General features: G+C 36.9%; 1 protein-coding gene across 1 annotated transcript; it reads left to right on the top strand.

The window, feature by feature from the left end:
* Window positions 1–12,386: 12,386 nt before the first annotated feature.
* Window positions 12,387–13,514, top strand: LOC134271053 (uncharacterized). The gene has a single exon (XM_062753313.1). The coding sequence runs from the start codon at window positions 12,387–12,389 to the stop codon at window positions 13,512–13,514; it is 1,128 nt and encodes a 375-aa protein (XP_062609297.1).
* Window positions 13,515–13,732: the final 218 nt, after the last annotated feature.

Raw genomic sequence — 13,732 nt, 5'->3', positions numbered from 1 at the left:
TTTTTAGCTAATGCAATGTAATTTTATATCAAAACTCCCTTGGACGTCTCTCGCCCCTCTCAAAGTGCCCAGCCCCGTTTTATTAGTATTTATAGTATTACATGTCGCTATTTTTAGCGCAGGGGCATGAGGAGAGTTATTGCGTATAAAACAGGTTCTCGGCGGACTTTATGTTCTTATTACATCTATTAGAACTGTTTAATAAAGGCTAAGTAAATCAAACACCATGGTAGTGTAAAATTTTGAGAATACCGAACATGAAAACATGAATATATACATGTATGGGACTTCAGCTCTGCATATACTTCACACTATGTAAAGCGATTCCGTGGTCTAGTGGTTATGTCTCTCGCTTCAAATGTGAGAGGTCCCGGGATCGAATCTCGGTCGAACCTTTCTTCTTTTTTTTTTAAATACTTTTTTTTTACTAAATGATAGTATTCAGCATGTGAAATAAAAAATTTATGAGGTCTGGCTCGTAAAAACTCATAAAATCATTATTACAGTGTGATAAATATTCCATATAAAAAGAATCTTCTATACACATAATAAAAAATAAGCAATTAAATCTTTATATGCATATTCACATACATGTATTTTATTTGCTTCAGTATACATGTATACATTTAATAATTCTACAAATTTAATTATTTACAACTTAAGTCAGGGGGATCCAACACTCACCCCCCTTCCACGAACTGCGCATGGTTTACTTTTTCCCTAAGCGGGGGACACAAATTCTCTGAATTAGCTATGATAGTAGGTATAATCGCACCATTTCTGACAGAGTTATGCCCGCTGGACTTTGCAGTTTCCGTTCATTTTCTTTGCAAAGGTTGCACATATTGAAATGAAATTTAGTATACAGATTTTTCAGCTGAATATCTAGGTCAAGTTTTGTTTTTGGTATGATCGCACCCTTTTTGTACGAGTTATGCCTTTGGACTTAGAAAAATTCCCCTTATTTGCAGTTTCTGTTCATTTTTTTTTGTTGCAGAGGTTGCGCATATTGAAATGAAATTTAGTAAACAGATTTTTCAGCTAAATATCTAGGTCAAGTTATGTTTTGGGTATGATTGCACCCTTTTGTCAGAGTTATGCCCCTTGGACTTAGAAAAATTCCCTTTATTTGCAGTTTCCGTTTATTTTATTTTCAGAGGTTGCACATTTTTTTCGGAAATGAAATTTAATATACAATTTTTTTCAGCTGAAAATCAAGGTCATTGTTTATGGGTAGGATTGCACCATTCTAAACATGAGTTGTGCCCTTTTGGACTTAGAAAAAAAACTGATTTGGGGGGAGGGGGGCATAAGTTTTTTTTAAAAATCATCTCTTGTTTTATCTAACCAAGGATGCCAATTGCTCTTAATTTATTACAACATTATATGTGCCTCAATCTGCCGGTCTTCCGGAATTGACGAGGTGAAGGTCGCTATTTCTCAGCACAATTTACATCCAATTCCTTTATAGGTTATTGTTAATAATATAATCATCGCCTTCATGACAGACCTGAATCTGGATCTCGCTACTCAGCATGTCTGGTATCATCGCCTTCATGACAGACCTGAATCTGGATCTTAGTTCTCTTCTCTTCTTCTTCTCATCTTTTAAGTTTCCCTTGAGTTCATTTATCTGTAAAAACCAGTTTAAGCAGATTAACTGTATTTCAGTTTTTCGCTAAAAATTTTACTTATTCGGTAGATCACACAAGAATAAATTAAAGGTAAGGTGTTTATTTTTTATTCTCTTCTTTTATTGTGGTCGCCAACATGGCGCAGTGGTTAGACCTCTATCATCGCAAAGTTAGGAGTTAATCTTTAAGTCGCAGGTTCAAAACCAACTGTGGTGTTTTGGATGAGACCATATAAACCGAGGTCTCATGTCGCAATAGGTACTGGCATGGTAAAGATTCTTCCCTGGTCAATGGATCTGAGGGCCGAGTATAGGACAAAATTTGCAGTTTTCCACCGGCAATCCCAATCGGTGGCGTCTCCATATCAGTGAAAAAATTAACAGACAATTATTCGTTAGTTAACACGGCAACACCGTGTATCGAAATCAAAAACCGATACATAGATGCATGTATTTTAGTGTAGTCTACTTGTGTACCAAGTTATATTGAAATCAGCCCAAACCTGAAGGGAGAGTAGCATTTTAAAATTATTTCACAAAAAGTTCTATTTTTAGTAACAACGAAGACACTTCATCGAAATCAAAAACCAATACACAGAATTATCTTAGTGTAGTCTAATTGTGTGCAAAATTATATAGAAGTCAGATCAAAACTGTAGGAGAAGTAGCATTCTGAAAGTATTTCACAGAATGTTGTTTCTAGTAACCACGGCAACACCGATCACTGAAATTAAAAAAAAAACTGTATCTTAGTGGTGTCTACTTGTCAATCGCAACTTCTCGGGCCTTTCTTTTTTAGCGGAAAAACGACCTCGAATGTATATGGTAGACACCATGACAACCTTCCCCTTTCACGACCTCTAAAAAAAATGCTATATTTAGCTGATTGGATGAAATATAAGAACAAGCACAACCAATAATAATCAACAGCACTATGATTTAAACTTATCGTCTATATAATTATTATTTTCCTCAAGTTTGTTATCTCTAAGCCCCTGGTCTGGCACTCTGTTTGAGCACTATAGCTCCCAGGCCTGTAGTTTCAAACACTGGGTTTTAAACACCAGTCTATAAAATAGTCATTTACTCTTTCATTAACCCGTAAGGATCTATGTCACTCAAATAGTCCGTCTGAGCAGTTTGAGACACCGCAAATGAGAAAACACAAGTACCCAGTGGCGGATTTCAGGGGGGGGGGGTGCATCCGGCTCGGGCCCCCTATAATAGTCAAAGTTAACGTAAATTACAGTTTTGACTAGAAAATGTAAACATGTCTACTTGGTATCTCTACCTCATTTTTACCCTACAAAATCTCTAGAACCCAGGAGCTTCCGGGGGCATGGCCCCCTGTGCCCCCACCAGGGCTTTGTCCTGAACCTTGCCTACTTTTGGCGCCCCCTCTAACTTCAATTCCTGAATACGCGCCTGGGACCTCTTCTAATGACGGCTTCTCCACAATTGAACACCGGGACTTGAATGAGCCTACTTAATTATACTTCCCAAGATCTGCCGAGTCAGATCTTGATCTTCTGAATGTTTGAAACATTGACTGGACATAGGGGATAACTTTTGATTGCTAAGGCTATTCACCATTCACCGCAAAGGATTATTGGGATTTTGGAATTTTTCACATGGACTCATTAAAACTTCTTGGAACAATGTGCAGATTTCAATCCGAAATTCGCCTCCGTTGGTCTCTACAATTACCTTGTCAGCAAATACAATTTAACATTGAATCAAATGCTGACTGACATTTTTCATACAAATTGTAAGTCAATTATTTATACACTGAATTGGCGATAGATTTTCCGTTAATTTCAGATCATGACAAGGAGCACATGGCGGGTGTAATTTGTCAGCAGGGTATGCTCACTCCTCCATGGCACCTGATCCCACTTCTAATGTTTCAGAGGTCATTGTTTACTCTGCTCCTATTTTGTATTGTTTTATGGACTTTGATATCGAATACTAGCTGTTCGTTATCTCCATGTCCTTCGTTTGAGCTCGCTACGGGTATGTAAAGGAAGCATATAAGTCATTTCTCGGGAAAATTAAGCGTTCGCTTTGTGATCGGGAGGCCCGAGTTCGGTTCTCGATCTCGGCGCCGCGTCAATCCTAAGACGTAAACATAGGTAGTGACTGTTCCTTCGCCAAGCGCTCAGCACTAGAAGTGAAAGTCAAGGGTCTCGGTAGGCGTTCAGGCACGTAGTGGCGTTGGCACGATAAAGAACCCTCACTGCTCAATCGCCCTGAGTGCCGAGTATAGGTCTAAATTTGAAACCCTTCACCAGCATCGGTGACCTCTCCATATGATCGAAAAATTCTCAAGAGGGACGTTACAATATACAATCAATCGGGAAAATTAGACTTTTTAAAGAAAATTAATTTTGATAATTTACTAAAACCTCTGATAAAAGTAATTCATTGTAAACTATGGCATACAGATAAAAGAAAAGTGTAACGCAAAGACGTGCGCACCTCCACCATGGCATCACGTAACTTCTATTTAAAGCGGAATTTTCCTTAATAAAAAAGCTAACAGAACAACAATATCAAATAATTTCTTTGATTATTTTATATAGTTTTGCCTTAAAACTGCTGCCTGAATCCCACTGTCCTGTCAGTGGACTAATTATTCCACACATTGGCACGAAACCTTACCCTATGTTTTGAATTTTATATATACGAACCGAGATTTTTGGTAAAACCATGCTTAACTCGGGACTCTAGCAGCACTTTCCAAGTTTGTCAGCAGACATTCTTTCCATCTGTACATATTTGATCTTCTGAAATCTGCAGCTTATCGGTGTTCTGTTGCATTATTTTGTCACGTATGACAGAGGAAAGGCTGACTGGGATACATATATAGTGGATTGTATTCGAAAGAGAATGTAATCGATGAAAATAAATTAGCATACCTGTTTAATTAACTGAACCCTATATGAATTTCACAGAATATTAACTGTATTTCCTTTTAAACTCATTTTACGCATCTTTGTACACGCCACAATGAACATTAAAAGACCTAATCAAGGATCATTAGCCGGGCTTATTGCTCAAAGAGCAATTGCCGGCTTATGTGATCCTGTTCAAGGCAGGGTGTTACTGTAGATAACTTAATTTTCTCGACACCTTATTTTCGCGCGATAGTCATTGACTATTTATAAGCGAAACAAAATTTTAACGAATTATGGTAATTCCTCTATATAATCTTAAGGAATTCTATTATACGCGAGAATGAAATTTTTGCGAGCATACCGTCTCGCGTAATTGCGCGAAAATAAAGTTCTCGCGAATTAAAAGTGATTTACAGTAACCCCATAGTCGCCATTTCAAAGTTACGTGCAAAAATATAGTTCTTGCTCTCAACCGCTTTTGAGATAATACAAACGCTAAATAAAGCAACAAAAATAAAACGAAGTTTTATCTATGCAAAATAAACATTAGTAGTAATGACTATGAAAACTTCTTAGTAAAAAAACATTAGTGTAAGGATTTTTGATAATCAGTGTTACCGTAGTTCTCTACACATACGAGGTAAAAGCAGGAGAGGGAACCAGACTGGCCTGTTTGTTTACATTCAGCTGCGGTACCAGATTAATTCTGATTCTGACAAAATCGGACCGTGGTATTAGGATTGAAAAACTCACTGTCTGCAGTGTCTTATCATTTATATTGATAGTTTTAAAATAAGTTTTTCATCAGAATATAAACGTGATTCATGTAAGAAATCCATTCTACTCTGTAAATGAGCCCGGCTCTCTGTACTTCTAAGTACTTTGATTTTTTTAGCTCTACTGGTCAGAGACCAGAAGAGCTTATGCGATAGTAAGGTGTCCGTCGTCCGTCCGTCTGTCTGTCTGTCTGTCCGTCTGTCTGTAAACAATTTTTCAAAACGCTACTCCTCCTACAGTTTTTGTCCGATTTCAATATAACTTGGCACACAAATAGACTACACTAAGATACATAAAATAGTGCATCGGTTTTTGATTTCGATGAACAGTGTTGCCATGGTTACTAAAAATAGAATTTTCTTTGAAATTTTTTTAAAACGCTACTCCTCCTACAGTTTTGGTCTGATTTCAATATTACTTGGCACTCAAGTAGACTACACTAAGATACATAAAATAGTGCATCGGTTTTTGATTTTGATGAACGGTGTTGCCATGGTTACTAAAAATAGAAATTTCTGTGAAATTTCTTTAAAACGCTACTCCTCCTACGGTTTTGGTCTGATTTCAGTATTACTTGGCACACAAGTAGACTGCATTAAGATACATAAAATAGTGCATCGGTTTTTGATTTCGATGAACGGTGTTGCCATGGTTACTAAAAATAGAATTTTCTTTGAAATTTCTTTAAAACGCTACTCCTCCTACAGTTTTGGTCTGATTTCAGTATTACTTGGCACACAAGTAGACTACACTAAGATACATAAAATAGTGCATCAGTTTTTGATTTCGATGAACAGTGTTGCCATGGTTACTAAAAATAGAATTTTCTTTGAAATTCCTTTAAAACGCTACTCCTCCTACAGTTTTGATTTGATTTCAATATTAGGTAACACACAAGTAGACTACACTAAGATACATAAAATAGTGCATCGGTTTTTGATTTCGGTGAACGGTGTTGCCATGGTTACTAAAAATAGAATTTTCTTTGAAATTCCTTTAAAATGCTACTCCTTCTACAGTTTTGGTCTGATTTCAATATTACTTGGCACACAAGTAGACTACACTAAGATACATAAAATAGTGCATCGGTTTTTGATTTCGGTGAACGGTGTTGCCATGGTTACTAAAAATAGAATTTTCTTTGAAATTCCTTTAAAATGCTACTCCTTCTACAGTTTTGGTCTGATTTCAATATTACATAACACACTAGTAGACTACACTAAGATACATTAAATAGTGCATTGGATTTGATTTCGATGAACGGTGTTGCCATGGTTACTAAAAATAGAATTTTCTGTGAAATTCCTTTAAAATGCTACTCCTTCTACAGTTTTGGTCTGATTTCAATATTACGTAATAAACAAGTAGACTACACTAAGATACATAAAATAGTGCATTTGTTTTTGATTTTGGTGAACGGTGTAACCATGGTTACTTAAAATAGAATTTTCTTTGAAATTCCTTTAAAACGCTACTCCTCCTACAGTTTTGATTTGATTTCAATATTACTTGGCACTCAAGTAGATTACACTAAGATACATAAAATAGTGCATTGGATTTTTTATTTCGATGAACGATGTTGCCTTGGTTACTAAAAATTGAATGTTCTTTGAAATTCCTTTTTAAACGCTAGTCATCATACATTTTGGGTCTGATGACAATGGCTTCTTTTCTCATCCTTTGTTATAAGTACGAATCAGTAGAGCTACAGTCTCGACAAAGACTTCTGGTTCTATTTATTTCTGTTGTAAAGTTCACAACTGCTTACTGCTTAAGTAATTTTCTCTTCCTTTGATATAAGTACATGTACAAACCAGTAGAGCTTCAGTCTCGACAGAGACTTCTGGTTTTAGCTCTACTAGTCAAAGACCAGAAGATCTTATGCGATAGTAAGGTGTCTGCCATCTGTTTGTCTGTCTATATGTAAACAATTTTTTCAAAATGCTACTCCTCTTACAGTTTTTGTCTGATTTCAATATAAAGTGGCACACACGTAGACTACACTAAGGTACAGAATTTTGAGCATCGGCTTTTGATGAATGGTGTTGCCATGGTTATTAAAAATGAAAATTTCTGTGAACTTCCTTTAAAAACTACTCTTCTTACAAATTTGGTCTGATTTCAATATAAATTGACACACAAGTAGACTACACTAAGATACATATTTAAGTGCATAGTTTTTTTTTTTTTATTTCGATAACCGGTGTTGCCATGGTTACTAAAAATAGAAATTTCTGTAAAATTCCTTCATAACGCTACTCCTCCAACAGTTTTAGTCTGATGTCATTATAACTTGGCACACAAGTAGACTACACTATGACACATAATTTATAGCATTGGTTTTGATTTCAAGGAACGGATTTCCATAGTTACTAAAAATAGAAATTTTTATTGAATTCCTTTATAACACTACTCCTCCCGCAGTTTTGGTCTGATATCAATATAAATTGGCACACAAGTAGACTACACTAAGATACATAATTTTGCGTATCGGTTTTAGATTTCGATAAATGGTGTTGCCATGGTTACTAAAAATAGAAATTTCTGTAATATATATTTTTAACGCTACTCCTCTTACAGATTTGGTCTGTTGGCAATGGCTTCTTTTCTCTTCCTTTGTTATTAGTACAAACATTAGAGCTTCAGTCTCGTTTTTAATGTTTGAAAAAGTCGGTTCGGCGGATTCGTAAATAAACGGCGGGTGTGACCGGTCAGCAGGGGATGCTTACTCCTCCATGGCACTTGATCCCACTTCTGATGTTTTAGAGATCCCTGTTTCCTCTGCTCCTAACTTGTATTGTTTTATGGACTTTGATATTGAATACTTTTCGTTATCTCCATATCCTTCGTTCTTATACATGTATTGTGGCCCAGTTGTTTTAGAGATTAAGATTTTAAAAAGATGCAATTCATTTTTCATAATAATCTCCCCTTGGAAGAGGACTTAGTCCTTCATTTGATGATTGATTGTTTGTACAAGGCAGTCTTTAAAGCATTTTACTGCTTCCCTCCAAACTTACAAGGATTGATTGATTGATTGTATATTGTTTCACGTCACCGTATGCGGAAGAAAGGCTTCAAATTTAGACCTATACTCGGCACTCAGGGCCATTGAGCACTGTGGGTTTTTTTTATCGTGCCAGCGCCTACCGTGATACGGGACCTACGTTTCTAAGGTCATTTCCGAAAGACTTGTGACTTTCACTTCTGATGCCGAGGGTTTGAATAAACTTGAATCCTCTCTATCCAAGGATACTTTGTGGCAAGTATGGCTGAAAATGCCCTAGTAGTTCTTGAGAAGATAAAAATGCGAAAAGTTAACCACGACAACGGGCCAATATTGATCTGAAAAGCTCACTTGAGCCTTCGGCATCGGTTTTTGATTTCAATAAGCCGTCCGTGTTGCCATAGTTACGAAAAATAATTTTTTTTTGTAATTGATTTAAAATGCTTCTCCTGTTGCAGTTTTGGTCTGATTCAAATATAACTTGGCACACAAGCAGACTACACTAAGATGCACGGGGTTTTTTTTATTTCAGTGAACCTTGTTACCATTGTTACAACAGATAGAATTTTCTGAAATTCCCTTTAAACGCAACGCCTCCTTCAATTTTTGTCTGATAACAATAAATTTGGCATTGAAGTATACGTGTACTATTAATGTTTGTGTCATTGGCAGCTGTAGCATTTTCATACAAGTTTTTACTAGTTGAGCAAATTTTTCAATTTTTTATTCACCATGCACTTTTACCACGTACACTTCATTATCATCCGGAAAATCACGACTATTTCCTTTTGTATGTTACACACTCCTGGATAGGGAGAACCTAATTGTAAATTCTTTTTATTTATTCATCAACCACCAATTATCTAATGCAAAATGATTTCATAATTGCTCATTTCGTTAATCTTAAATGTGAATCTTAAATGTGAATTTAGCGCCCTTCAAAACGGTCGTGGTTAACAGATGTAAGAGCCGTTTGTGACGTCAAGTGACGTTAGATGACGTTGCAAAGTTAAATGACGCAAACAAACATTGCGAGGAAAAAAGTGACAAAATAATTCTTAACGCAAAATACGTTAATTTTTCAGGGTTAAAACTTTTCATTAAATTGAAATACAACATTTTATATTTTGGTGTTCTTAGAGTATTGAAAATGCATATAGTTCCTACTGTGCATTCTCACGCGCGGTGACAAGGTTTCGCGTGTGTTGTAGAAATTTGAAAGTCGTGGATATCTAATAGATTTTATAAGGAAAATTACACTGAATGTAAATATTAAAATTTTGTCTCAATTATGTCAATCTCAGGAAAATGAACATAAATGTACATGTGTACATATAGATATGATATACATTCAATTCACCAAACTCATTATACCTTATATGTATAAATTTGATGATAAACAAAATATATTGTAAATTTACCTACATACCTAACTTTCTTGCCCGAAGGGAGGTGCCACAGCAAGGAAGAAATGAAATCTTGCCCTCTCCTCTCCTGGAGATTGTGTACGACATCCCCAAAGACAACTCTGGACAAGTGGTCTATGGCTGATGTTCTCATGTGACTTCATTGTGCTTGGTATGCTTTCATTAAAAATTAAGTAATGAAGTAAGATTTGTGTAGATTTTCTTTCTGCCTTTTAACCCTGAACCCCTGAACCTACACGTAAAAATCAAAATGGCCAGGGGAGTAATATAGGTTCCGATTTAAAAAGGAAATAAAGAAATGGTAACTAACTTTAGTATTTTGTTTTGTTTCCTTTGTTTCTTATTATTCTCAATATTCGGCCAGGGATGGATTTTATATAAGTTCTGAATGTAATTGATTGGTATATGAATCCAGATATCACGAATGGCTTGTTCCAGTTCGCGGACATTACTTATGTTCGCGGCTCGTTGTTTGAAGTTCTGTATTTAAAAGTCACCAACAATTTTCAATGATATTGAGATCAGGTCTCTTAGCTGGCCAGTTCATAGATTTTAATTATTTCTACGAGATTCTTGCACAATTCGAGCCCTTTGTACAGGCGCATTGTCGTCGTGCAATTTGTAGTTATCATCCGGAAAATGTCGTACAATTGCAGGCCATAGATTCTCGTCTAATACAGAAATATATTTTTCTGCATTTATATTTCCATCAAGGACACAAATTGTCCAGATACCGTTAAATGCATCCCCACATCATTAAAGTTACACTGAATGTAAATATTAAAATTTTGTCTCAATTATGTCAATCTCAGGAAAATGAACATAAATGTACATGTGTAAATATAGATATTATATACATTCAATTCACCAAACTCATTATACCTTATATGTATAAATTTGATGATAAACAAAATATATTGTAAATTTACCTACATACCTAACTTTCTTGCCCGAAGGGAGGTGCCACAGCAAGGAAGAAATGAAATCTTGCCCTCTCCTCTCCTGGAGATTGTGTACGACATCCCCAAAGACAACTCTGGACAAGTGGTCTATGGCTGATGTCCTCATGTGACTTCATTGTGCTTGGTATGCTTTCATTAAAAATTAAGTAATGAAGTAAGATTTGTGTAGATTTTCTTTCTGCCTTTTAACCCTGAACCCCTGAACCTACACGTAAAAATCAAAATGGCCAGGGGAGTAATATAGGTTCCGATTTAAAAAGGAAATAAAGAAATGGTAACTAACTTTAGTATTTTGTTTTGTTTCCTTTGTTTCTTATTATTCTCAATATTCGGCCAGGGATGGATTTATATAAGTTCTGAATGTAATTGATTGGTATATGAATCCAGATATCACGAATGGCTTGTTCCAGTTCGCGGACATTACTTATGTTCGCGGCTCGTTGTTTGAAGTTCTCTATTTAAAAGTCACCAACAATTTTCAATAATATTGAGATCAGGGCTCTTAGCTGGTCAGTTCATAGATTTTAATTATTTCTACGAGATTCTTGCACAGTTCGAGCCTTTTGTACAGGCGCATTGTCGTCCTGCAATTTGTAGTTATCATCCGGAAAATGTCGTAGAATTGCAGGCCAAAGATTCTCGTCTAATACAGAAATATATTTTTCTGCATTTATATTTCCATCAAGGACACAAATTGTCCAGATACCGTTAAATGCATCCACACATCATTAAAGTTACATTAAAGTTATCTTACGTTTTGATTGCGGGCAAAATCAGGCAGGTACTCTTCTCCCACTTTTCTCCAGACTCTCATACGCGTGTCATGTCCAAGAACGACCTTACAACCATCACTGAAAATAAGATTACCCACGCGATTTTTTTTTGTTCACTTCACGAATTCTTTCTCCTTCTTTACTTACGGTTTCCAAAAACCATCTTGGTGTTATTTCCTCTCAATTGTTAACTGTGTGTTAACATAGAAAAAGTTCGATGTTCTTCGTTATTGAAAATGTTCTTTATTTCATCCAAGGACTTCTTACGATGCCTCATTGACTTATAAAAAACAACATGTCAATGTGTCATCAAAAAAGTGTGGTCTGTTTATAGACAAGAGAACTATTTTTTCCAGATTTACTGGTTTCTTCTTCATGCTGTGGCCCCCGTAGGGACACGGGGTGACAAGAATAGGTCCCTGGCACCCCCTTGCATGTCGTAGGAGGCGACTAAATGGGGCAACCTGTTGGCCGTGGGTTGCGACCCGTGTTGGTGGAGGAGGCGATCCTGGTGGCTGAGGTCCGCAGGTGCTGGGTGCAATGCATCTGTTCGACCAACACTCCACTTTGGCCCCATATTCATCTAGACGGGAGGTCAAGTTTGGCCCGACTTGATCAATCGGCTAGTCATGCCGAGCTGATAATATTAACATGCCTTAGTATTGATGTTTTGCAATTTTTTATTATCTGTTTTCTCTGTTTTGCAATTTCCAACACGCCGACGTTTCCATGTTGATATTGATATATTAAGCGGTGGCTGAGGGTCAATCAGGCAATTCATGTCTGAGTATAGTTTCTTTGTATCCTCTTGGTATCAGTCTTACTGGATGTCCGTTTGACTGGATATCGCCCTTGTTGGCGTTCCGAGGCGGGCGGGGAGCAAGGATTCTGAATCTTTTCTTCTATAATCATGGCTCTTTCAAAAAAACGTTGCTACCCAGCAGGTTTTGATATTACTTTTAATGATGAACAACTGAATTCGGTCGTGGAGCACTGGCCCCGCTTCATCACACTTGAAGCACAATTATCAGACCAACAAACGAAGCCTTTAACAAAGGTATCACCATTTATCATTCAAAAAGCTATTCAAGGAATCATCGGTACTCCTAAATCTGTTAAAAAGTTGAGATCTGGAGCTCTACTTATTGAAGTTACCAAAAAACAGCAGTCAACTTCTTTACTAAGTTTGAAAATGCTTGCCGATATTCCTGTTGTTGGTAAAATCCACAGTGGATTAAATCAAAGCAAAGGTATCCTTTTCGACAGAGATCACGACCTGGATGACATTCCTGAGCAGGAAATCCAATCCGAGTTGGAATCCCAGGGAGTGGTCTTTGTGAAAAGGTTTACAAAAAAGCGGAATGATAACATAGAACCGACAAATACGTACCTTTTGACTTTTGGTATACCAACATTACCAACAAGTATTAAAGTTGGACTTTACAATATGAAAGTTGAAATGTTCGTTCCAAATCCTCTGCGTTGCTTTAAGTACCAGAGGTTTGGACATGGACAATCCAATTGTAAAGGCTCTGAATCCTGCTTCAGGTGTGGTGAGGAGGGGCATGATGGTAAAGATTGCCATAATGACCCCAAATGCAAAAACTGCAAGGGCGGGCACATGGCTTCCTCCAAACAATGCCTGATGTGGAAAAAGGAAAAAGAAATTCAAAAAGTTAAAGCCGAAAAACGCATTCCTTATCCAGAAGCCAAAAAACTGGTCAACATGTACAGTGTCCTAAGACCGAATCTGACATCATATGCAACTGTTGTTAAAACGTCCTCTTTGAAGGACATGTCTACACAAGTCTCTGAGAAAGACTTTCTTCAGCAGACTTCATCATGTCAAACGCTCCTGTCATCTCAAGACAAGGGTAAAAACACTTCATTGCCTGCTTCTGCAGGTCCTGCAGCTCCAAAAACCGTAGCTGTGGCTTCATCACAGCCAGCAGCCTGGAGCAAATTATCATCATCGGGGAGAAAAAACAGATCTCCCTCCAAAAACAACTCAAAACAGCAGAGTGATCGGTTACCTTAAGCGGCTGTCACTCTCCACAATAAATTTGGGGTCTTCGAGGAGATGGACGTAACACCATGTCAATCCTCCTCGCGAGTCCGAAGTGCGTCACCCCCCAAAAGTAAAGGGAGGATATCCCCCATTACTCATAAAAAATGAATCATCCTACTATTATACAATGGAATTGTCGAGGTTTTAAAGTCAACTTTAATGAATTATCATTACTTATTCAGGACCAT

The sequence above is a fragment of the Saccostrea cucullata genome, unplaced genomic scaffold (assembly GCF_032062105.1).
Source record: "Saccostrea cucullata isolate Sc308-1 unplaced genomic scaffold, CSIRO_AGI_Scuc_v1 ctg1857, whole genome shotgun sequence".
NCBI classification, from domain to species: Eukaryota; Metazoa; Mollusca; class Bivalvia; order Ostreida; family Ostreidae; genus Saccostrea; species Saccostrea cuccullata.
This window is presented reverse-complemented; position numbering and strand designations above follow the sequence as displayed.